This window comes from Myotis yumanensis, unplaced genomic scaffold (genome assembly GCF_028538775.1).
Source record: "Myotis yumanensis isolate MYYU_CA2020_CCGP unplaced genomic scaffold, mMyoYum1.0.hap1 SCAF_10, whole genome shotgun sequence".
NCBI lineage: Eukaryota > Metazoa > Chordata > Mammalia > Chiroptera > Vespertilionidae > Myotis > Myotis yumanensis.
Window position 1 is genome coordinate 24,291,429 of NW_027223761.1, and position 27,160 is coordinate 24,318,588.

General features: G+C 41.6%; 1 protein-coding gene across 1 annotated transcript in view; it reads left to right on the plus strand.

Annotated features, from left to right (window-relative positions):
* The first annotated feature begins 2,779 nt into the window (after positions 1 to 2,779).
* The window catches only part of BDNF (brain derived neurotrophic factor), a 128,940-nt gene continuing 104,559 nt past the window's right edge, over positions 2,780 to 27,160 (plus strand). The window contains exons 1-2 of the mRNA XM_070426622.1: positions 2,780 to 2,849; positions 19,570 to 19,645. Of these exons, the coding sequence (XP_070282723.1) occupies positions 2,818 to 2,849; positions 19,570 to 19,645 (108 nt within the window). The 5' untranslated portion in view covers positions 2,780 to 2,817. The remainder of the gene's footprint in view (positions 2,850 to 19,569; positions 19,646 to 27,160) is intronic.

A 27,160-nucleotide genomic window follows, 5' to 3' on the forward strand; every position in this document is an offset into this window, starting at 1 on the left:
GTTGTTTTCTATGTAATTAGTTAATATTTTGGAGGAGAACATTTGAAACTGTACTCATATTCCATTCTGTTCAAATTTTCACCCTCCAATTTAACACTCACTGGTGGAACTTGTTCATAGCAACTATTACTTTGGTATTCTAATGGTGATTTTGTATTTCTTTCATTCTTCATTTATGAATTTGAATTCGTCTATCCCTTCTCACCCATTTATTTATTTATTCAATTATGTATTTGTATTACTATGTGTAGGAGGCAACATGTCAATGTTTCTCTCTCACATCGATGCTCCCTTCTCTCTCTCTCCCTCTCTCTCTCTCTCATCAATAAAAAAACATGTCTTTGAGTGAGGATAAAAAAAGAAGAAGAAATATATGAATGTACACTAACCCACCCACAGCAGTTTTTAAAATATATCAGCTCAAGTCATTCCTGGTCTCAAAACCTTCCCTTGCCTTCTTCTCATTTCACTCATTCCATATAATAGCTTACAAAACCCTGCTTGATCTGGAGCCCCTCTTCTTCCCTGACTAGATTTCCTCATATTTTGCCTCACTCTAGGCACACTGGTCTCTTTGCTATTCCTCCAGGTATATTCTCATCTCAGGGCCTTTGCACTGTTTCCCCCAACTGGAATTCTCCTCCCTTAAATGATTCACGCCCACAAATTAGGTCTTTGCTTAGGTGTCTCCTTATGAAGGATGATATTTCTTATCACCCAATATAAAATAACAAATTCTCTTCTTCCTAGTCCAATATTCCCTATACTTTTTACCTTTCTTAGTTTTTCTTCCTGCAGTTAGTATTTAACATCTACATCATTTTCTTCCTGCACATCAACATCTAACCACTAGTTCACTGGTTTTTGTTTGTCTCTCTGTTAGAATGAAAGCTCTGCCTGCTTTGTTCACTCCTACATCCCCAGTACATGGAAGACTGCCTACCACATATTGAATGCAATCAATATTTGTTGAAGAAATGAATGAAGAAATGAATGAATAGTTAAGAATATGGGCTTTGGAATAAAAAAAAAATCTGTATCAAGTCCCACTTCTACTATAAAAACCAGCTGAGGGAAGCTGGACAAGTTTCATAAGTGCTCTACCATTTAGTTTTATCATCTGGAGAAAATAATACTTCGCTCATACAGGGTTATTGTGAGTTAAATAAGTTAATGAGAAGCAATATTTATTGAATGAATGTGTTAAGTGCTTGGCAAATAATATTCAATAAATGGTAACTATTAACATCATCGCCATCATCATCATTAGCTTCTAATAAGAGAATCTATTTTTATCACAAAACGAGGTTCACCATCCATTCTCTCCCGCCCCTTTTGGGGGGCCATTTTGGCAAGTCTCCTCCTGCAACTGAGGGGCTTCAAAGGCAAGGCCTTGGTCTCAACTCCTGCAGCTGTCCAAATGAGTGTTTTTCCAGAGGGTCTGGGACCACTGGGACATTCTCCAGAGCTCTCAGGCATGTTTTGATGTGTTGGCCTGTGTGAGAAAACTCAAAAGGTGTAAATAATTTGTTCAACAGAAATATAAAACAGGCCTCTTCTACTCGCATCTGGAAGGAAACAGCAAGGGAAACAAAGAGGACCAAGGTTTGCTGGGATGACACCCAGGTTCCTGCAAAGGAACAACCTCTCTTGTGACCCTCCAGCAGAGGGATGAGGCTGAGTTGAGGGACTCAACCACCATCCCCAAGGCCACCCTACCCCCAGCATGGATTTCTTACACTGATCCCCAGCCAGTCCTTTGGGGTCTCTGAGGGCAGCTGGGAAGCAGGAGGGGTTTGGAGTTTTCCACTGTTACCTGGGTCAGGGGTTCTCCAGGGCACCTGCCAGATAGGTTCCCATCCAGGCTCCCCTCTAGGCCTCTGTTTGCTTTCCTCTTTCCTGACACTGACACAGGAGAGCGTTTCCGTTCTCCAAATGGTCCCTCATGTGGTTTCCCAGGTTAATACTGAAACATTTATGCAGGCTCTGCCACAGCAGCTGTGTGCTGGGAAATGGGCCGAAACACCCGGAGGCCTCCCAAGCCATCCAAACTCAGGAAATAAGAATGCTGGCTCCTTGCCACACTATGTTGGTCAGTCTCGATGGGGCCTTAGGATTGTGGAGGGGAGCCTGGGTAGTGTCTGGACTCAGAACCTGAAGGGGGGGGGGCTATGGTATACACTAGGAGCATGGACATGTCGTCGTCACTCTACTAAACTGTGTCTAGAAGGTTTAAGGCAAGGAGAGGAGACTGCAGGGAACGTGTGGCTAATTTCCTGGAGCAGCAGTCCAGTGGTGGAAAGGGTTGTGAATTGATATCAGATGCCCACAGTTCCCCTCCCCCTTGGCCACTTTGTTAGCAGCACTAGTACCTAATTCAAATAAGTTACTATGATCAAGTGAGATAATGTATATGAAAACTCTTTATAAAGTACTATTTGACAGCAAAACTCTCTATAAAGTTCTATTGGACCATCTCTACTTCTCACCCAGTCTCTACTATATCCTAATTTGCCTGCTTTCTGTTATATCTCTTTGTCTATATCTCTGCACATACACACACTCACCCATCCCATTTTCTCAAATGGGTTCTAAAATGGGGTTTTCTGAAGTGTTCATTGATTGGATATGAAAGGGTGATGGTTAAGCATGTAGGCTACATGCCAGACTTCCTGAAAGCACAGTTCTGCTGCTTTCCAACTGAGTGACCTCTCACATCTAACTTAATTTCTCTGTGCCTTGGTTTTCGCAGCTTAAAATAGTGATGATGATGATGATGATGATGATGATGATGATAGCTCCTACCTCCACTGAGTTATGGTGAAGTCTTCGAGCCATGTTTTGTACATGTAAGTACTCAGTACATTTAAGCATCAGTTTGCCCATACACAAATCAATGACTTTCAAAAAAAAATGGAAATGTAATCTCATTTACTTTATGCTAAAACTACACTGTGTGAATCAGTCTTCCTGTTTGGTTCTAAGGTCTTACAGAGTCCCAATTGATGAACATAAACCATCGCCGTGTGAGACAGAGACAGAGTTGCTTATTTGAGCTTGTGTATTGTGTGGATTCTGATTGTCTTATGGGTCATACTCCATGATTTTAATCTGAAGCTGAGGTGGCCAAAAGGGAATAATATTTTAAATCAAAGTCACCAGACAGTACCTCCTTTGAATGCCTGAGACTGACATTCAAAAATCCTGTCATTATTTGTGATGTGCCCTCTTATGTGGCTGGGAGTCTTGTTTGAAAAAGTAGATTTCTGACACAATGCATATCCCAAATCAAGTTCTAGGAAACACTGGTTCCTTAGAATGTGAGTAGATGTTGCATGATAAAACAGTTCCATGTGACATGTTTGGGAAACTTTGTGTTAAACAAAGGTAAGCAGGCTCCCTTAACTAGAGAACTTCAGGGAGCCTTCGACATGTAACTCTTACTGTTGGTCCCTAAGACTGGGCCATTGTACAGAGGATTCCTCAAATATTCTCGACACCAAACCTTTCTTGTGCAGCTTATAGGTCCTTAGAAAACGCTAGGTGGCTGAAATTTAGCATCAAGCAGACCTGGAAATGTCAAGTCCCAGCTCTATGACTTACTAGCTATCATGGTAATTTGTAAGACAAATTATTTCATCTCTCTAAGCTTTGGTTCTCTCATCTACAAAACGGGATAAAATATATACCTCCTGATTTGTTACATGAATAAGCTATATTTTGGAAAGATAAGTGACGTAGATATGTGTGGGATGAAGATTAAAATTAATGCTGTAATTTTTTGCCAAAATGTTCTATAAGTAACTAGTTTCTCCCAACTGCCCATGCCTGTGCTAGCTACATGTGATTATTAAGTACTTAAAATATGTCTAGTCTATAAATGTCAAATCGATGCCAAAACTTGAAGACATAGTACAAAAAATGTAAAATATTTCAATTTTCCCATTGATTACACGTTTAAATGATGATGTGTGTATATATCTATATGTATAAAAGCCTAAGTGACCGTTACAACTGAAAGACCGGTAGGCCGGTCGCTGTGACATGCAATGACCACCAGGGGGCAGACGCTCAATGTAGGAGCTGCCCCCTGGTGGTCAGTGCATTCCCACAGCCAACCCCTGGCCGGCCTGATTGGGACTGGGCAAGAGGGGCCCTGCTCGGCCCCGATCGCCTGCTAGGCCGAGGGACCCCACCTGTGCACAAATTTGTGCACCGGGCCTCTAGTTATTAAATATAGGGTGTCCCCCCAAAATGTATATACACATTTTGGATGATTCTAAAGTCAGTGTTTATTAAAATACATTTCCTTTTCAAATTTGAGCTATTAGCTGTTAAAAGTGTGTATACATTTTTGGGGAACACCCTGTATATAATTAACCCCTAGAGTGCCGGGGAGCGTGATCGCGCTCCTCCTGCCTTTCGCCAAAAGTGCCGGGAGCACTATCGCGCTCCTCCTGCAGTGTCACTATTAGATGCTAGTAGTTCACTCTTTATTGACAGATGGCACCTAAGTGCAGAAAACAAATATAGTAAAGGTTTTCTTAAGTTTTTGAATATGTAACTTCATTTACTTGTGATTCATATTTTTTTTCCCTAAACTGCTGTAAAATCAGCAAAAATGCCTTGGCAGTTTTAGCATAGTTCCTAGGATATTGGTTGGCACTCAAAGGGTTAAAATTAATTTCACCTGTTTCCTTTTACTTTTAAAAAATCTTTTACTTTTTAAAGTAAGTGTGCTACTGGAGAATTTTACATCATACAGTGGCTCATGTTTATGGTTCACATTTTGTTTTTCTATTGGTTCAAATAGTTGAGAGAGTCTTAGAATCATTCTATTCTCTAACCTCCTTCGCACCACGTAACTCAATGTCCAATAGCTGCACAGAGCTTCTGACCACTTCCCAGGCATCAAAAAACTCTCTTTTAAAACTGCCTTACACACACACACCAGTCCCTTATCATCACATTACCAGTTGTTATTGTTATTGCCACACAAATATTGCAATTTTGTTTTTTGTATTTATACCTCTTCACATTCCACAAAGATCTGAGAAGGTTTACCACAGGCAATGACACTTACAGTGAAATAACATACCTGTAAAATGAGAAGCAAATTTAGAGGAACTAGAAGTAGAAAAGCAAGCCCAGGTAGAGATAAACCCAAATGTTGGACTGAGTGTCATGCTAGGTGCTGGAGGGTCGCCTTAGATTTGGGGCTGAGCCCAGCCAGGTCATGTTCCAGCTACAGAACTATTTCTGCAAGGCTTTTCCCTACCAGGCGTCGAAGCCTTTAAGCCTCCTTAAGCCACTTCCCTTTTCTTCCCAGGCCAGCCCCAGAGGACAGACAAGTCTCCTGGTACTACACTGCAATGGACAGAGGGAGGAGGAGGGGCAGGAGCAGCAATTAAGAAATACCGATTACTGCCTTAATTGAGCTGAGGGGAAGTGAGGGACAGCCAGCAATGTGGTTTGCGCCAACATCCTTCCAATAAGCAGCGTCTGTGTGGGGAGGAAGTCTGGGCCTTCCCCTCATCCATTCTCAGCATTCCCATCAGTAGTCCCGGAAGCACAAGCCCAGAGCTGTTGGCAGGGCCAGGCTTGTGTGGGTGAGATGGCCTTCTCTGCCACTCACTCCGCGCAAGGCCAGCCTTGCATTTCCCCACCGAAGCCCAGGCCTGAGCACATCTGCTCTTTCCTGTAAGACTGGGGGCACTGGTTGGCAGTGTTTCCCAAGGAGCCAATTGCACCATCGGGGGCCTAATTAAGACCTTCAAGCACAGTGCCCTTGGAGGTGGGAGAGGGTGACCTGAAGTGTCACTCATGGCAGCTGACTGCAGCTGCCCCTTCGTGCCCTATCACGTCTGACCCAGCCCTGCCCTGCCGGCCCACATTCCTGTTAGGAGAGATCTGACCCCTACCCACTGCCTGATTAGAGATGATGATGCTATTTTAAAAAAATTGAAAAAAAAAAAAAGCCCCAAACATTCCTTCCTAATGAGCTTCCACATCACTATTTCCAATCAGAGCCCAAAGAGGTTGGAGCTGGGCAGTGTCCTTAGCAGCTGGTTCAGCCCAGGGGCCCTCTGCAGCCTCATTATCACAATTCCCAGAACCCATTGCAGGCCTTTGTCTAGGAGCTTGTAACTTGTTAGTAGCTTGAGGCTGATTCATCTCTCCTCTTCCTATAGGGGAAAGGCTTGGCCCCCAAACAAGCTTTGATCTAGCCCCATCCTTGTCAGGTGCCAGGCACTGGAGAAGCCACAAAAAACTTGTTTTCAAGGGTCTCACACTTGGGGTAGGGGTGGCTGGAAGGAAAACATGTCTATGTACCCCCAAACAAAAGTATAACATTTAGTACACTCCGTCTAGAACAGTGGTTCCCAACGTGGGGCACACACCCCAAGAGAGGCAATTCAAGAATGAGTTTTTAACAGTGAATTTTTTTGCATTTCTTATCGTTCTAGGGGTCTCATATACAGTATGTAAATATATACTGTGACATATTTATGCATTCCAGTTCTCTATTATATGTTTTGAAACTTTATTTGCTATTTTTTCATATCACTTCATATTATTATTTTTAACAATTTCTTAATGATTTCTTCCTCAGTACTTCAACTGTCCTTTCGTTCTTTAATTTATCTCTTTCATGGATGCCATATTCTTTGGAAGCTTGTTTAGACCAAGTTAATGGCCTTTTAGGCTTCCTCCATGTGGTTAGGAGTTCACTTTTTAAATAATAAAAATTATCTGCCATGGGGCAGGGGGGCAATCAGGATTTTAGGATTTGGGGCATGGCCAAAAAAAGGTTGGGAACCACTGGTCTAGAATAAGGTGACTAAAACCCAGAGCTCATGATGCCAAGTCCTCCTTGACCCTTAAGATACAAATAAGATTGGCTCAAAACCCCATTCCATGCCCCCACAGAATTCCAAGACCTTTTCTGGATTTCTGCAGATACCTGCAGGCTTATATGCCACCATCACCTCTGGGCTCCTGTGTTTGTGCATTGTGTCTCTGTTTATACAACCCAGCCCCAATGACAAGTCCAGCCCTCTTCCTGGATTTTCATAATCCCTGCCTTGTCTCAACCTTCGAGAAAAACAGAACCAAAACCAAACCAAGCACAAATTTCTCTTATTGCTTCCTGCATAAAAGCTTAAACATCTCCTTTTACTGTGAAGCCTCCTGTTGCCCCTTATGCTCCCAAGTATATAGTCTCCCTCACAGCTTTTCAGGATATTTTCCCAGGAACAGGTTCCTCCCAAAGATGAACTCTATGCTAAATACTCAGAGAACAATATTTTCACTTCGTTATATTTGTTAGGGTGCCATTCTGCAAGGCAGGTAGCTTGCCTGTGTCTCCTAATAAGCACTGGATTCCTTCATTTGGCATTATCCTAGGGAAATATTCTCACAGCAATGATAGGATCATGGCCCTGGATCCCAATCATAGGTTCCACACGAACTTTCACCCGCTGTTTAGAATTACACTTTCACAGGATAGGAGCCCTCCTCGAAGTCATTCCCAAGTGAGTTAGCTGTTCCCTTCTGTGCCCACAGAGCCCTCACCGTACTGTGATGGGATTGACATGTGAGTTGTCAGTATCCCTCAGTCGCCTGTCAGGTCTTTGAGTCAGTTCTGAGACTGCATGCTGTGTACTGGAATGCACAGATGTGATGCCTGGTACATTGCAAGAGCTCAACAATATTTATTGACTGAGTAAATAAAGAAACAAATGATGACCAGCCACGCCTCATTTAGTAACTGAATTCTCTTGTTAAAAATAAAGAAATAGCCCTAACTGGTTTGGCTGAATGGATAGAGTGTCGGCCTGCAGACTGAAGGGTCCCAGGTTCGATTCCAGTCAAGGGCACACACCCAGGTTGTGGGCTTGATCCCCAGTAGGTAATCATCATTGATGTTTCTATCTCTCTCTCCTTCTCCCCTCCTCTCTGAGATCAATAAAAAATATTTTAAAAAATAAAATAAAATAAAGAAATAAACTTTTATTTGTGACCATACCCTCTTCTGGGATCTTCTGGTGAAAGGGAAATTTTGATTTTCTTACTGCAGGAAAGTTATTTTTTGTTTAATCTCTGTCAGACCTACAGCACCTTCTAGCCATTGGCACCTATGTCCAACGTGGCTAAATCAACTGTATTCCCTTCCAGTTAACAGCTCTTCAAATACTCACAACAGCTCCTTTATTCCCCTGGGCCTCCCCACATGTTGTTCTTTCTACCAAGGTTTTGTCACCACCTTAGCCTATTCCTCTTTCACGTTGCCCTCACTTTTCTAACACCCTTATATGAACCACATCCTGACAATTAGGCTTTCTCGTGGTCTCATGTTTGTTTTCTTCTTTGTACTTACTGCCATTTGTAATGATATAATTCTTCATGTATCCATCAGGACAGAAGTCCAGTGCTAATTAACTAAACCCACAAAAGGGGATTTCTGGCCCTAACTAACCTGAAAGGCAGCTATCATCCAGGAGTTCAAATGAAGCTTCCAGGACTCTTTCTTCATCACCTGACTTCTGCCTCGTTCTGTGCTATGTTCATTTCATTTCAAGCAATTTTTTCTTCCCATGGGATGACAAAGCATGGTCACCCTCTTCCAGGATTATACCTCTTTACAGACCAAGACCCCTGAGAAAGGAGCACAGGTATCACACCCATTGGCCCCTGCAGAACCCCTGGGCATTATCGTGGCTGGGGTTAAACTAATCACTGAAGCCAGGGGTCACTGACTGACCAGGTGCCCACTCTGGGCTCAATGAATAGACAGGGAAATCAGCAAGGCCAGTGCTTGAGGAAACATTATGCTCTGTTATAAAAGGATAATGGACCATTTCTCAAAGAAAGAGATCCTGGCAAGCACAAAATATGGTTTTTTCAATACCTATCTTTCCTTTTAAGTATAAATGCTATATTAGCAGGAGACATCTCTGCTTTATTCATTACTAGTCAGAGAACCTAGCACAGAGTAGATACTCAAATAATTTATTGAATGAATGAATGAATGAATGAATGTTTCAAATGTGTTTTCTTCAGACCAAAGACCATTCCACCCGGTTCCTGTAAATCTTGTTCATGTTACCTGTTTTTCATCATTGCCAGAAATTACTAGAAAACTCTGGATCAGGGCACCTGGCTTCCAACCCAGCCCCTACCACAAAGGAGCTCTGTGACCTCAGGAAAACCACTCTGAGTCAGAGTTTCCTCATCTGTCAAATGGGAAAAATAATCCTGACATCAATTTCGAAAAAGATTAAATGACATAATAAAAGTGTTTTGTGGATTACTCCCTATGAGTTTTAAGGTAAAAATCATGCTAACTGCCAATAGAGCTCTCTCTAGAAGTGCTTTCCTCTGGTTCTGATACGAAGGCATGAAAGTAGGTGGTTAAAGATCTGTTACTTTGAGTTCAAATTCAGAATTTCTGGGAAGTTCCTTAGTTCCTTTCCCGGTTGTTGTCATTGCATTTTTCAAAACCCCAGTGCCTTCTGGGGATTCTCACCATTGACCTGGAGATCAGAAAGGAAGGATGATGCTCACCATGGAGGAAAGGAGAAACCCACAGAAAAGATTGGCAGGAATACCATTGCTCATTTACTGTTTCATAGTCTATTGCTTTAACCTTCTCTCTACTGTAAATGATGCCTAATCCATGTAATGAAAGAAGAAAGAGTCTGCAAACCTTAAGATATCTGGTTTCCTTTCTGGTGTTGAAAATAAAAGCCCTAATTTAAGAGGGACTCACCTTCCTATTCAATCATGTTTATTGCTCTCACAACAAAAGTGTCTAAACACTCCAAAAGTGTCACAGAATCCTTTCTGACTTGATCCAAACATCTCATATCACTCTTCCTCTTGCAGGGTCTGGTCTGGCCTTGGTGAAATACTCATAATTTCTCAAACTTGCCTGCTCCCTCTATTCCTTCTGGGCTTCAGCGCGCTCTCTGCCAACCCCTTCCCCTCACTACTTCTTCGTTTACCTCTAGCTCATTTCTTCCAGGAAACCTTATTTGGTCGCCACCCCAAAGTATAGGCTAAGTGCCCTCTGATATGTGGTCAGAGTATCCTGTACTTACTATATTATCAGTGAAGGCAGAGACCCTGTCTATCTTTCTTATTGCTCTGTTTTTAATACAAAAGGGTATGGCACATGGTAGGTGCTCAGCTGTTTTGTTGTTTTAATATTAGCGAGTTCTCAGCGCCAGATAATAAGACACACCTTCCATTCAGAAAATTTGGAGCACAACCCATTGTCTAAGCCCCTATCAGCCTGGGTCTTTTCAATGAGGTCATTAAGAGTCATGTTTCCACCCACATACATGGAATTTGGACAGTGGCTTGTGACATTTGGAAGGGATTTAGAGATCTTGGTGATTATTTGAATGGATTTGTGTCATGTTACTGGCCTCACAGCATGTCAAGTCTTTGATCAACATACAGAATGGATGTGGGCCAACAAATTGTGATATGTGCTAGCAAGGGACCCAACGCATCCTTTCTCGGGGACTAGGACACTTGTGGCTTTTCCTATGCTCTTTTTGATTGTATTCTTGAGGGCTCAGTTTCACTACAACCAGGACCATGGCTTTTTCAGGACTGCTGACGAATACAGACTCACCAGGGAAATTGTAATCATCCCTAATCTAGCTGGAGCTTTCTGGCCATGAGTCGCAACCTTAATAAGTATAAGTAGATGCCATCTGTCTTTCCACCTCCGCGCGGCTGCACTAGCCCCTTCTTTATCTGCTTGGTCTGGGAGAGCTGCCAACTTCCTGTTAGGGGCCATTCTTAGCACAAGGAGAGGGCCTCATGTTTCTCACCAGGTCCAAGTCTTGTCCTTCAAATGAGTGACAGAGAAGCACCATGTCTCACTGTCTTAAGGCACTTCCCAAGCGATCTACCTTTTCAGGAATTCAAATATTTATGCCTTTAGAAGCATGTCTTTGGTTAGCGTATCATTCTCTCCCAAAAGCCCCTAGAAAGTATTTATCAGACAACATTCTTCTAATTTCAAATGATAAAAAAACAAATTAAACTGCTTTAAGTCAAAAAGAAAATATATTAATTCACATCACTGCAAAGAGCAGGGGGTAGTCTGGCTTCAGACAGAGCTTGATCCAGAGGACCTACCAATGTCCCAAGGAGCCAGGTTCTCTTTCTCCATATGTCCCTTTGTCTGCTCTGTGCTATCTCCCTCTCAGGCAAGCCCTCTTTAAGGGACTTAGGAGAAGGGGCTCCCATTTTCCCAGTTCTATGTCCAACATAAGAAGACATGTTGACTTCTATGTTCAAGCAAAACTGACATGATTAGCTCTGATTGGATGCAAATGTCTAATCTTGGGCCCCACACCCATCCCTAAATGAATCACTTCGATTGGGGAATTAAGATGCCCTGTTGGACCAGAGACCATATGCCAAAGGATCCAGTGAGCACCACAAAAGTGTATGAATTGGGAATGTGGTATTAGTTTCTACTATAATGAAATTCAGATGCTACCACTATAAAATATATATATATATACTGGGCAGCAAGAAAACAGCAAATTTTTGCCACAAAATAAGTTAATGTATCAAAGCCTTAAACATGCTTTCTCATTCTGTCTTTCTCTCCTCTCTCTCTCCACTGAGCCAAAAAAATGTATACACACTTTGAGTAATTATTAATTCTAATTGATTAAATCTGAAAGGAAAGAAACATCAATTGAACAATCAGCTATTAAAGTGTGCATACATTTTTAGGGAAACTTTATATATATATATATATATATATATATATATATATATATATATATATACACACTAGAGGCCCGGTGCACAAAAATTTGTGCACTTGGGGGGGGGGGGGGGTCCCTCAGCCCAGCCTGTGCCCTCTCGAAGTCTGGGACCCCTCAGGGAATGACCACCTGCTGGCTTAGGCCCACTCCCCGGGGGATTGGGCCTAAGATGGCAATCAGACATCCCTCTGGCAGCCCGGCAGCCTGGCAGCCCTAGGGGGATGTCCACTTGCTAGCAGGGAACAAGCCTAAACTGCAGTAGGACATCCTTAGTGCTGCTGAGGAGGAAGGAGAGGCTCCCACCACCACCGCTGTACTGGCAGCCATCAGCCTGGCTTGTGGCTGAGCAGAGGTCCTCCCATGTGAGAGCGCCCTGACCACCAGGGGGCAGCTCCTGCATTGAGCGTCTGCCCACTGGTGGTCAGTGTGTGTCATAGTGACCAGTCATTCCCAGTCCTTCTGCTGTTAGGGTCAGTTTGCATATTACCCTTTTACTATATTAGGATAGAGGCCTGGTGCACGGGTGGGGGCCGGCTGGTTTGCCCTGAAGGGTGTCCCGGATCAGGGTGGGGGTCCCGCTTGGGTGCCTGGCCAGCCTGGATGAGGGGATGATGGCTGTTTGCAGCTGGTCGCACGTCCTTCAGGGTGGGGGTCCCCACTGGGGTGCCTGGCCAGCCTGGGTGAGGGGCTGAGGGCCGTTTTCAGGCTGGCGGGTGACTGAAGCTCCCAACCTCTCCTTTTTTTCTTTTTTTCTTTTATTCTGGGATTTATTTACCTTTTATGGCTGTCACTGGAGCTGAGAGCCAGCTTTAGCTCTGAGGCTCGGCTCTGGCTCTGAGACCTCGGCTGCTGAAAGCAGGTATCTGGGTTTGTTTGGCTTCTATAATTGAAACACTGTTGCAGCTCCAGCTCTGATGGCTGAAAGCAGGTTTCTGGGGTTTGTTTAGCTTCTATAATTGCAACATTGTTTCTTAGAGTGCAGCTCAGAGGCCGGCAGCGGCAGGCGGGGAACCTTGGTTTCTTCCTTCACTGGAGCAAGCAAGCTTCCTGTTCGCTTCAGCTGCCTGGCTGCCGGCTGCCATCTTGGTTGGCAGTTAATTTGCATATCTCACTGATTAGCCAATGGGAAGGGCAGCGAAGTTATGGTTAATTACCATGTTTGTCTATTATTAGATAGGATATATATATATATATATATATATATATATATATATTCCTTATGTATAATTTATACATACTGCATATATATTCATTTTATCATAGATTATGTACAGGGTATAGCAAAACTAGAAGTTCAGGCCGCAGAAGACAGAAGCCCTAATAGTAACATGGATACCCATAGGGTTACAGCATGGGCTCTGAAAAGATACAGTTCAGGAGGTCATCATTTCCCTCCCCTTTCACTGATGCTATTGTGAATATGTCACTCTCCATCTTATTTGTCTCCTCCCTTTTCTATAATGTTCTTGCATGGCTCTGATCTGACTTTGCTAATTAGTAACTTCCTCAGTGTTACCCTTCCTAGGGGTGTTCAAATTTTGGTAGGATGGATTGATGAAGGCCCCACAGCCTTCCAGCTGCAAAGGAATTTATGGGGAAGGGGGAATATTTGTTCTACATCACCTGGGCAGACATGAACTCTGCCATCTGGTAGGGCCAGCGCTGGATAACAATTCATTTTCTCTCTCTCTCTCTCTCTCTCTCTCTCACTCTCTCTCTCTCTCTCTCTCTCTCCTATGTCCAAGCTAACAGTCACTAGTTTCTACTATGCATCTTTTGACTATATGTAAATTATACCTCAATTAAAAAATGGCACCTAGATTCCATCTTATTTTCTCATTTGTTTTCTTCCCTAGCACCCATACAGTTTAGTCTTAGTGTGTTGTAAAAAATTGGATTTGTTGTCTCTAAGGTAAGGAATGGGTTCAATTTAAATAAACTATTAATAAAGTAGAAAGAAAAAAACACATAGTAATGTGCAGTAGGACAGTCCTGGGTTCAATTCAGAAGCATAAAATATTATGTAAATTTAGCAACAATTTCCTCATCTGTAAAATTGGGCTATTAATATTCAGCTCACAGGGTTATGGCAGGTCTCAAATGAAAAAAAAACCCACAACATGCACATAGAAAATATCTAGCACATAATAGCTGTTCAATAAGTAAGTATAAACTCCCTTCCATTCCTAAAAATGCTAATCTTGACTGAGTTGTGTGTGTTTTTTCATAGTAAATGTTACATCTAGAAACATTTGTGCCAATTTTCAGTGCAATTATATTCAGACCCAGACTTGTTTCACATATTGTGGCAGGAGCATATATGACTTTAAATATTTGCTTGTGCTAGACCATACGATCTGGGCATTGGACTATATGTAAATTACACTCCATAAAAATACGTCTCCTCTCTCTTCCCAGCACTGTGGGATTGTGTTTCCACTCTCTGAAAGGCCCCAGACACCCTTGCCTGGCCTCCAGCTGCAGATGTGCCCCAGCTGGAAAAGGTGAAGACAAGCTGCTCAAATGTTTATGAGCTGCATTTCCTCAATTATAAATCCACATACCCTCATTATAATATTTCCAGAGAAGCAACTCACATTCAATGTACATTTGATACAGTGTTCCTTCTCACCACTGCCTCTCCAAAACACTCACCCCCTCACCTCTGGAAAGCTACTCCTAAACAGGATGTCTTAGATCAATGCCACCAGGGAACCAGTGAGACCTGCACATTGATACAGGGATCAATCTAAGGATCAATCATAACTAATACATTTTGAACATTTCCTATATGCCAAGAACTATTCTAAATCTCAGGTTTGGCACATATTAACTCATTTAGTCCTCAAGACAAAACCCACTGAGGTAATAAGATTGTTATCCCCGTATTACAGATGAGGAAAGTGAAACTCAGAGGAGTTAAGAGGCTTGCAGAAGTTCAAATGGTGTGAAAGTGAACAGGACTGGGATTTGAATCCAGGCCATCTGGCTCCAGAAGCAACGCTCTTGACCACCAAGCCTCACGGCCTCTCTAAGTGCAGCAATGTCAGTAGTAGGAAAACTTAAATGTGTTTACTGAAAGTCCAACCAGTACACTGAGTACAAGGGGGTGAAATGTTATAGTTCTGGCTCTTGGAGGTTTATACTCTCAGGATAGACACACAAAACTTAGAATGACAAAGGTGGGGTATCCGGAAGCACTCCTGATATCCCAGTATAAGCCTGCATTGCTGGGGCGAGTGAGGGACCTGTAGAGGGAGGACTTTATACATTGACAGGTCACATTGCTTGAAAGGGGCTTTGGAGGCTCTCTTAGTCCTTTCGGGCTGCTATGACAAAATAACATACACTAGATGGCTTATAAACAATAGAAATTGATTTCTCACAGTTCTGGGGGCCTGGAAGTCTAAAACTCAAGGTGCCAGCAGATTTAGTGTCTGTCGAGGGTCCCCTTCCTGGTTCATAGACAGCATTCTTCTTCCTGTATTCTCACGTGGTAGAACGACCAAGGGAGCCCTCTGGGGTCTCTTTTAATGGAACAATTCCATTCCTGAGGGGCCCAACCTCATGACCTAATGACCTGTCAAAGGCTCCACCTCGAATTACCACCACACTGGGGATTAAGTTTCAACAGATGGATTTGTGTAAAGTGCATCTCTAAATTGGCTCCAGCCCCCTCCCACCAACAGAAGCCAGTCCCATCCCAATCTGATCTCAATCAGAGAGTCTCCATTTTTATTTTGAACCTGTTCTTGTTGAGCTCGGCAAAGATGTTCATTTCATCAAGTCCATTCTCAGGCCTCTTTTTTTAAAAAAACATTTTTATTGATTTCAGAGAGGAAGGGAGAGGGAGAGGGAGATAAGAAACATCAATGATGAGAGAGAATCATTGATTGGCTGCCTTCTGTATGCCCCTACTGGGGATCAAGCTAGCAACCCGGGCATATTCCCTTGACCAGAATCAAACCTGGGACCCTTTGGTGTGCGGGCAGATGCTCATCTACTGAGCCAAACCGGCCAGCGCCTCAAGCCTCTTCTTGATTTGACCTCTCAACATCTGCTCCTGTCCTTGACTGCTTCAGCTGACAATGACCATATTTGCAACCCCTATGGCTATTTCCCTATAGCATTTTGGTGCATATCATAATTAGTGGCTCTGTGTATATGTATCTTATCTGTAAGATTCCCCACTTTACATCAAATTCTTTTGTGGGTTGGGAGTACCATTCACCTCTGACCCCCAGGGCCTAGCACGCTACTTTGCTTGCTGCTCAATGACAATGGCCAGATATCTGGGTTTTCATTGCCCTCTGTCACTCCATCTTAGACAAGTCACAAGGCATCCATGCCTCATTTTCTCCATCTGACAGGTGCTTGAAACAGTGTCTAAAACTGTTCACTCAATAATATTAATACACTCAGCAACTACTTTTGGAGGAATGAATGAATGAATGAATGAATACCCATCCCTACTGCTTACAGAGTCTTTGAAGATCAAGGAAGCTCCTGTTAATGAAAGCCTAGTAATGAGTTAAGACCTCTACAACAAGCATCCGTGTGTGGGGTTTTTTTTTGTTTTTTTTTAAAGAATGTAGTAGACATGGTCGAATGCATACCACAGTGGCTATTGAAATGGTGCAAAATGACCCCCATTGATATTTGTTTCCTGATATTCAACCCTTGTGAATCAGGGATGGGCTGTATGCCCAACAGTATATTGTAGAAGGTTGGTGTGTGGTATGTGATTTCCAAGGCTAGGTTAAAAAAAAATGCAGTTCTCACCTAGGACTCTTGCATTGCTCATTGTGGGGGAAGCCAACACCATGTCATGAGAACACTCAATTAGCCCTGTGGAGAGGCCTACAGAAAGAGGACTGAGACCTCTCACCCACAGCCAGTTCCATCTTGCCAGCCATATGAGTGAACCACCTTAAAAGTAGGACCTCCAGCTTCAGGCCATCCTTCGATGACTGCAGCCCCCATAGACATCTTCACTATTACCTATGTTAAGTGGTTCATCTCCAGGAGTTTTACACTGAGAAGCCATAGTTTCCTCATCCATGAAATGGGCATAACAGTAGCCCCTTCCTCACAGTGTTGTTGTGCCTCACACATAGTAGGTGCTCAATAAGTATTAGCTGCTTCTTCTTTATTCCTATTATTTCATTTTCTTAACTTTCTTTCTCTCTCTCTCTTTCTTTTCTTAGAAAGAGATTTTTTTTAATCAATGCTCCCTGCCCTCATTCCATTCCTGGGGTATACTTTTTGTGTCTTTTCCATATGGAAATGATTTATTGGTAATTTTACCAAGATTCCTGACAGAAAGAAAGAAGAAAGAAAGAAAGAAAGAAAGAAAGAAAGAAAGAAAGAAAGAAAGAAAGAAAGAAAGAAAGAAAGAAAGAGAGAGAGAGAGAGAGAGAGAGAGAGAAAGAAAGAAAGAAAGAAAGAAAGAAAGAAAGAAAGAAAGAAAGAAAGAAAGAAAGAAAGAGGGAAAAGGAAGGAAGGAAGGAAGGAAGGAAGGAAGGAAGGAAGGAAGGAAGGAAGGAAGGAAGGAAGGAAGGAAGGAAGTTTTACAACATTGATATCGCTTGCTTCCATTGAGTTGTCATGGTCATTTCTGGGCTCCAGCACAATACCTAGGCTGTTACACGAGAGGTGTGAACACAGGAACTTGACACTCTCCTGGAAGTGTCAAGAAATGGACATTTTCTCCTTTCTTTCTCTTTCTGCCTTTCCTTCTGTCTTTCTTCCTTTCTTTCTGCACTACAGTATGTGTCTCCAAGGAGTCCGGGATGTACCTATTGAATTATGGAAAAAAAAGAGTATCTTCTGCATACTCTCCAATCCTATTAGGAATCAAAGGACCCAGCATGAAAAGATCCACCTCATTGGGCCCAACACATTGAGATGAGGACACTGGTTAAGTAAATGCTATTGTCATTGTGATCTCAGGTCTTAGGTCACCACCTCAGACAGAAATGACCCTCAACAGTTCAGTGGAAATCTTCCCTGACCACCCCCACTTCCAGTCCCTCATCATACATTACTTTGCTTTATTGCTTTCTGACTTACCTATCACCATGGATATTGACCTAGTTATTGACCTATTTCTGTACTTACTTCGTGTTATGAAAACGCCTGTTAGCAGAACTCTGCCTACCTTGTTTACTGTCCTAACTTAACGACCTAAGCACTGCCTGGCTCATAATAGGTCATCAGTAAATATTTGTGGGGCGAATGAGGGAATGATAGTTCTAGACTTCAGCCATTGGATTTATACTGGAGACTAAGACAGAAGCACCTGTTGCTCAGTATCCCTTAGCAGCATCTCCCCTGTTGGGAGAGAGTACCAAAGCCAGAGGTGAAAAGAGTTTGACGGGAATGTTTTCTCAATAGAAATATTCACAACCTGTCAACCTTTCTGCTGAACCTAGCAATCTGTTTCCATTTTGATATGGTTGCAAGGTTTCGGGGGTTTCTTGAGACTACATCCGTAGAACAGAGACATGTCAGAGCCATTTCCATAAGAGCACGTTTCTTACCCCACTCTCGCCAGTTTACATGATCTGACAGTGTTTACTGTGGGAGATACGTACATTATGGCTCCAAAGGCATTTTCTTGGATGTCACCCACTCGGCTTTGTTTCTGCTCGTTACTCCAGCAGAATGATTCGCTCAGGAGAAAAGCTAAGATGTTTAATAAAAGCACCACACTGTGAAACCGTTTTCGAGGAAAAGTCATCTTTATGAGCTCTGCTCACTGCCAGACTGCTGAGTACATTCTATTTCTTTTTCAATACTTTGTCCTTTACTGGGATGATGGACTTATTGGATCCTACAGCTTTTGTGTTCTACTAGCTACGGGATGCTTAATTCACATTTGCAGAATATGAGAAATTAAACATCTACCTGTGTTACACCTGGTAAAAGACAGCAGCTGCCCTACCCTAATCTCAGCAAATTGGATTTAGCAAAAAAGTCATTCCTATTTCATGCTAGCACCACAAAAATTAAAAATTTCCCTTTTCATATTCCATTCATTCACATGATTGCTTAAAGCTTCCAGTACATACAAAAAAACCCACAAACCCTAAACCTTGGGGGATATAGAAATCATACTTTATATCTATAGTTCTCAATAAGGGCAGTCCTGCCCCCAGGGTAATATATTTTAGAAATTATGGGAACATTTTTCGTTGTTGCAATAATTTGAGCGAGCAATACTGGCATTTATTAGACAAGGGTCAGGGATGCTAACTATCCTGAAATGTGTGGGACAGTCCTGGCTAATGGAAAACTGTTCAGACCCCACATGACTTTCTAATGTCCCAGCCATTATGCATGTAAGTGAGAAAGTGACCTGTGTGGTTATTGTGTGTGTGTGTGTGTGTATACACATATGTACACACATATGTATAAAAGCCTAATATCTGACTTCATTGTGCATGTACACAAACTCTTTTCACTTTCAAGGCTTTAAAATACATTGAAATTAGACAGGAGGAGACTTGACTTGGGCTGGTGAACACACAATACAGTATTGTGGAATTGTGCACCTAAAATCTGTATAATTTTGTTAACTGGTATCACCCCAATAAATTCAAGAAAAATAAATAAATAAAATACACTAAAATTTTTAGGAATGTAATTTCCATGTGAATTAAGAGTAGGTTGTAGTTGTTTTTGTTTTGTTTTGTTTTGTTTTTTTTAAAAAAATACCTTTGCTAACAGGTGTTCACCATTTTTTTTTAAATTCCCCTCATGGAAGAGACCATCACTCCTGGCATTTGAGACTGACACCTGTATCCGCCTGTGTCAAGTTCCTGAAGATTCTATGTATAGATGTAAGTACCTGACTCTTATGCAGTATCTTCCAGTGCTCTTGTGCTCAAGCAAGTACATACTGAAATACATATCATTTTATTATTATTTAATTTCCTTTTAATTATGCTTTACATCACACTTACATTATAATTGAATTCTTTGTAACTGTGAATGTAGGCAGATTGTGTTATCTATGAATTCCATTTATAGAAATGGTGTTTTACAAAATATTTATTATAATAAGGGTGCATTGGGTTTCATTGGTTGAGAATAACTACCGTATAGGAGCCTGTTATATATGCCAGAGCCTTTGCTAATAGCTGGCGCTATAATAGCTAATGAATAAGTCATACAAAGGTCTGTCCCCATTAAGTATACAGCCTAGTGGGGAAGGTAGACATCATCATATAATTGTACCCATGATTTTTTGACTCCGTATATGGTTAAGTGTCAGGAAGGAAGGTTCAGGTGCAATGGAAGCAGAATATAAAAGATCCTGGGCTGGTTTGTAATAGCAGAAGTTTCTCTGAGGAAGATGATTTCAGCTGGGTCCTAAAGGATAAGTGAGAGATATTCAGAAGAAGACAGGTAGGATGGGACAGCATGTGCGAACGTCCTGAGATGTTCAAGAAGCAAGAAGAAAGCTGGTGTGTCTGGAACATAAAGAGTTATCTCATTTCATCTTTGTCTTAGTCTATTCAGGCTGCTAAAACAAGGTACCATAGACTGGGTGGCTTATTTATTTCTTAGTTCTGGAGGCTGTGAAGTCCACGATCAAGCTGCTGGCAGATTCGGTATATGGAGAGGCCCTCCTTCCAGGTTCACACACAATCATTTTCTTGCCGTGTCCTCCCATGGAGGAAATAGCTCTCTGGGGTCTCTTTTATAAGGACACTAATCTCATCCTGAGGCTCATGTCTTATGTATCTCCCAAAGGCCCCACCTCTAAATACCATCATGCTGGGGATTAGGTTTCAACAATTTGGGGCTGGGGAGATATTTGGTCTATAACAGTGAGGGAAAGAATGGTGTGAGATGAAAGAGCACATGTATTAGGTTAAGTAAGGTTTGGAAAATATTTTAAAAATTGAATCAACCCGCCCTAACCAGTTTGGCTCAGTGGATAGAGTGTCAGCCTGCGGACTGAAAGGTCCCACGTTCGATTCCGGTCAAGGGCATGTACCTTGGGTGCGGGCATATCCCCAGTAGGAGGTGTGCAGGAGGCAGCTGATTGATGTTTCTCTCTCATCGATGTTTCTGACTCTCTATCCCTCTCCCTTCCTCTCTGTAAAAAATCAATAAAATATATTTTTTAAAAATTGAATCAACCAGAAATCACTAGGTTTGGAAGATCAATGACCCACTCCCCTTTGCAGAGGGGGGTGAGAGAGGATGACCAGTTAGTAGACTCTTAGAATATTCCACATGAACTATGACAGTGTCTTAAAAATGGTAGCAGAGTGTGGTAGAAAGAAATAGCTGGTTTTGAAACAACATTGAGGAGGTAGAATCGAAACTTTGATACTCATTAGATGTAGACATGGGGGAGAGGTAATTGTCAGGAATGTTTCCTGGATTTGGTCATGAGCAACTGAATGGGGTACTGATCAATTAGCTAGAGAAAACTTTATGGGGGGGGGGTCGTTAAGACAGTTTGGCAGAGGAGATAATAGGTTTCTTAAGTGACCACATCTACCCCCCCACCCCCACGGCAGCACTTCAGATGAGAAGAATGAGGTTCTGAGAAATTAAGTGATGTATGTAGAGGCATGGTTATGGATAATACAGATCAGATTCAAAGTTCAGATCTCCTGATTACAAAGTCCAATTTTTTTTCTTATGCCATATTTGCTGAAAAATGTTTCCTGTCTCCCAGGAAGTTATAATTGCTGGTAATTTGGGATAGAACATTGAAGAGATTTCTACAAATGGCTAACCAAACTAGACCTTACTAGTACAATAAATGACAAGCATTTGAAACTGGTCATTGCTCAATACTTTGAGACTTCAAAGGACAAGGGGAACACAACTGGCTGGAGTGATCAGGGACTCTTCAGCAAGACGTTGACTCAGGAGATGAGTAATGAAGGAGGGGCAAACATGAAACAAGTGATAAAGCAGTTGATATGGAGGATGGCTTCGTGTAGGTAAAAAAAAGGATATCAGTGGGAAGCAGTGATTTTAATTATAGGCTCTGGAGTCGATGTAACCTGGATTCTAAATTAGATCAATCATGTTCTAGCCATGTGTTCTGGGACAAGTACTTCTCTGACAATTTTCTCTTCTGTAAATGTAAATAATAATAGGACAACTGATAGGATGATTTTGAGCAGTAAATGAGATCATGCATGTCCTTATCATGGTCTACAAGGCCCCATTAGCCCAGCCCCCTGCCATTTCTGAGACCTTAACTCTCCTTCCTGGGCCAGCCTCACTAGCCTGCTGATTCTCTAAGACACCAAGCACACTTCTGTTTCAAAGCCTTCCACTTACCATGTCTTCTGTCTCAAATGATCTTCTCCTGAATATCTGCATAGTTTTTCTTATCTCCACCTCATTGAAGAGATTTGTTTTCCCTACTACAAGCTGAAATTGCACCCCACTATAACCTCCTTGTACTGCTTCACATTTCTTCAGAGCCCATGTCATTCTTTGACAAATTATGCACCCATTCATTTTCTATCTGTCTCTTTTCTCTAGATATACATTCCATGAAAGCTGCGACTTTCTTCATTGTGTTCAGTGCCTAGTACAGGGCCAGGTACTTGGTAGCTACCCAGTGAATGTTTTCTGAATAAATTCATGCACAAAAAACTTTTTTTCACAATTTCTAACACATAGTAAGTATTTAATCCATATTCGTTTTTATCTCATTATTCATAAGCCTATTCTTTGACATTGATCTGGCTATATCAGATAATTTTTTATGTGTATAACACATCATTTGTGTATCCTTTGCATAAAGCATATAATATTTTAGGTGACTTGCTTTTCTTATTTTATGGGATTTCTCTCCTAGTGTCAGCATATCCTGCACATTGCTTAGACAAACTTTCAAAAGAAAAACTGGTCAAATACTTTCAAAGGATCCCTATTGCTTAAAAAAAAAGTTCTAAATGTAATAATGAAACATTACGTGGTCCTTCATAATCTGGGTTTTTCCATGTATCTGTGTCTTATACATGCTGTTGCCAGTATTAAGAGTGATCTCCTGGCCTAACTGGTTTGGCTCAGTAGATAGAGTGTCCGGACTGTGGACTGAAGAGTCCCAGGTTCTATTTCCATGAAGGACATATGCCCAAGTTGTGGGCTCGACCCCCCGTAGGGGGTGTGCTGGAGGCAGCTGATCAATGATTCTCTCTCACTGATGTTTCTAGCTCTCTCTCCTTCTCCCTTCCTCTCTAACATTGATAAAATATATTAATAAAAAAGAATGATCTCCTTCTTATTTTTCTATTTGGTGAACTTCTATTTATCCTCCAAGACCCAGATCAAATGTACATCACTACATGAAGTCCCTCTCAATTCTCCCAGACAAAATAATGCTTCCAGCTCTACATTTTTTATGGCATTTTGAAGATAGTCCCCACAGAGCAAAAAGCACACTCTATTAGAATTATTTGTATATGTGCCTGAAGTTTCTCACTAAAATGTGAGCTCCCTAAAGGTAGGGACTGTGTCCAAATCATCTTTTTTACTTCTGGTGACAGACAGATCAGAAGGGCTTCTTGGCTGATGATCTCTTGCATCTTTGGTATTCAGTGGGAATTAGCACAACAATATCACAATTCCTGCGCTCATGCTACATTCCCATTTCTACATCCCATTTCTACATCAGTGGCAGGCATCACTAGCTGATCCAAGCAGATCCCAAGGCTGAGCTTATACCCAGCCTTAGAAAGCGCTTTAGCCAAATACCATGGGCAGTCACTTCTAATCTCTCAGAGTTATCACAAAAGAGGAAACACATTAGAATTTGGTAGATGCTCAATAAATTCTAAATTGTTGAACAGAGGCTGAGCTCAGAGCTATTAATAAGCAATGAACATCTTTTTAAAAAGTATGGATTTGCCTTTTAGTATCACAGAAATACTTTTAAGAATGAATTCCTAAATCACCCATTCTTTCCCCTGATTGTGTCCTTTATCTCAGATCACTGCTGACTTATCCCCTTCAGTGGGCCCATTGGTACTCTGTGTGATGCTGTTGGATCATCCTCCTGTTCTTTCTGAATGTACTTCTGAAATAAACCCATCTTCATTTTATAGTTTAAATATTTGCTCTTCCTTCTGCTTTACAATCCTAGCCATTGCCTCTCCCTAGTTTATGTTCTCGGTGACTCATTGAAAATTTTGCCTAAATGGATAAATGAACATTTATGCTTCTGAGAAAATGGTGTAGGGCGGTGAGTGCATTTGCTCATTAAGGAATTCCTATCTATACAGATCCATTTTTCTAAATCTAGTGGCAATCACATCTAAAGCTGCCCTCTTTTTCAGCTGTTAGTATGACTTTGACTTCTACCTAAAAGGATCGGGAAAAGCAATGGGATGGCTAGTTAATTTGGAAGTCTGGTCATCTTAGGGAAAATTCCAAACACATTTTTGTTTTAAAAAATGGTTAAACTACCTCTAGCGTGTTTGATGCGCTTTTAACTTTGGCAAAAAAAAAACTGGTTAAACTTTTAAAAATATATATATTATTTTATGTTTTTATTGATTTTAGAGAGAAAGGAAGTGAGGGAGGAGAAAGAGAAACATCCATCAGTTTGTCTCCCGCAGGCACCCTGACCACGGATGGAACCTGAAACCTGGGTATGTGCCCTGACCGGGAATTGAACTGGCAGCCTTTTGGTGTATGGGATGATGCCCAAACAACTCGAGCCACATGAGCCAAGGAAAAATGGTTAAACTTTTAACAGAAATGCTTACATCTTGCTTTCCACCTTAATAATGACACAAAACTGATCAGACCATTGAGCACTTCCCAGGACTCCAAGTTATCACTTTGAGTGTTGATGTCCCTCTTGCCCAAGAACCCAGCAATTTTAGGAGATGAGCTAAGTATGGATTCTCCCATGTAAATATCTTCCATCGTCAGTTAGCAATATTTCTCTCCATTTCTGTGATGTTTGCTTAATATTTTGCCACCTATCAGAGAAAAAAACTCCTACAACCTGAAATTTCTAGAGTCTACTTTTTTATTTTTATATTCATAATTGTAGTTTTGCTTTAGGAAGTTTTATGTTGAACTTGCTAAATTATCAGTCCATGGACTGTAACTCATTCTTGACCTAAAAATCACTGTTGGTGTTCTTACCATCCACCTTCTTCCCCATCCACTCATGTCGCAGGTCCAGATTGGCAACTGCTATTCTTGTTACAAACAGAGACATATATACATAGTATGTGTATGCGGTGTATGAAGTTATTCTGCCATACACACACACACACACACACACAATAAATAAATAAATAAAACGAAAAAGGGGAAAAAAAGGGAAGACAACTCATTTAAAGTGAATTCTTGGGATTTTAGCACAGCTGATAGCAAAAGCAATAGCTTCACCACTGTTCTTCAGCTAAAATAATGGAACAAAAGGTCACATATAGCCAAATCCAAGCCTTACCATGAACTAGGTGTCTGACCTTGGGAAAATCACCTCGATTCTCTTTGAGTCACGTCCCAAATCTGTAAAGTGAGGGGGTGGGATTAGATCACTCTTAAGGCCCTTTCGTGCTAGCAGATTCTAAATCTGGACTGCCTTAGACCTAATTTGGAAAACGATTTCTCATTGCCTTTTCCATTCCAGCACCATCTTCTAAGGCACCCTATGTAAAGACCGATAGTATTTTGATGTTATTTTTTCCTTGCTTTAGCACTATTAAGTGGGGTGACTCATAGGCTTGTGTTCCAGTGGGGGGCTCAGAAGCTATCCATTTCTAAGGGGGGAGCTCTGAGGGAGGAAGAAAAACCAGGTACACCAGTTTGCCACTCCAATGGGTTGTCTCCTCTACTGATTCCAATGGAACACATGACCAGGCAAAAAGAATGACCCTTGAGCAAAGTGCACCTCATTTCCAAGGCCCAGACCTTTCTGATAAATAAGGGCTTCTATGCCCATGGGAGTCAATGACACAATGGAAAAGGGCTCTTTGGAGGAATACCTAAATGGTATTCTCATGTTTGCTATGGAGTGCATGTTGTAAACTTTCTTCCTTGTATTTTGCTAACGAAGTTGTGCCATTTTTTTACCCTGAACAAGTCACTTTGCAGTGACTGTCTTCTAATCTTCATTTGTAATAATAGCTTTATTTTCTAATTGTACCAATACATATTGTGGAAAAGTTTAAAACAAATTTTAAAAGACTATTCAGTGTCACCATGAAGCATTTAAGTATATTTCATTCCAATTCTTTTTACAAGACTCATAATTGTAACCAAGGCATCAACTGTTCCTCTTCCCCCCCTTTTTTGAGCTTGCAATACATCACATAAAAGCTTTTTGTTTATTTGTCAGAACCCTTTCAAGTAACAGAAAACTCAGTTAAAACTGGCTTATGCAAATAAATTAATTTATTGGATTATAGACAATTTCAGGGTAACAAGTTAAAATTCCCCTCTGAAGGAGAAGGGATAAACTGTGGTGTAGCCATACAATGGAATACTATACAGCAGAGAAAATGAGTGAACTAAAACCATACATTGGGACATAGACAATTTTCACAAATATGTTGAATGAAACAAATCAAATTACAAAAGACTGTCTATACTATAATACCGTTTGTATATTTCATTGTTTAAGGGTGCATAAAAATATAGCTGAGGAATACATATATAAAGGGAAAGGGGATTGGAAGACATGAACTCCAAGTTCAGGAGGGAAGAACAGGGTTATAATCAGGAAGAAGTAAAAAAAGTATACTTTAACCATGAGGGTCATGTTTTAGCTCTAAAGTTGGATGATGAGTATTCAGGTTTCCATTACACCAATTCTACACATTTTTGTAAATCTGAAACACGTTTTAACATTTTTAAGAACACATACCTGCAAACTCCAAAAACCGGTACAGCAATAACTCTAGCCTCTGGCACAGCAGTAGCCCAGTTTCAGTGGGCTCGGTCTTCCTCCAGGTTGGTGATATTCATAGGCAGACTCTCCTCTGTGTGGCAAGAGGGGCAACCAAAGCTTTAGGTTGTTTTCTTTCTTTCTTTCTTTTATTAGTTAAGGTATTACAAATGTGTCCTCATCCCCCCCATTAACCCCCAAGCTTTAGGTTGTTTTCCTCACAATTCTGGCTAAGCTCACACTTTCCCTTCAAAACCCGAGAGAGAAAGGGGGGTAGAAGGAGGGAGGAAAAGAGTGTGAGAGAGAAAAGGGGCAGGAGGGAGTGAGAGAGAGAGAAAGGAGACATTCCACTCTTGGGGAGTCCCCAGGAGGAATCCCCAGTTCCAGTCTATAGGGTCCCATGTCCATCCTTGAATCCGTGTTCTTGGGAGGAAAGCATGTGATATGCTCCGATTAGCCTGGTCTG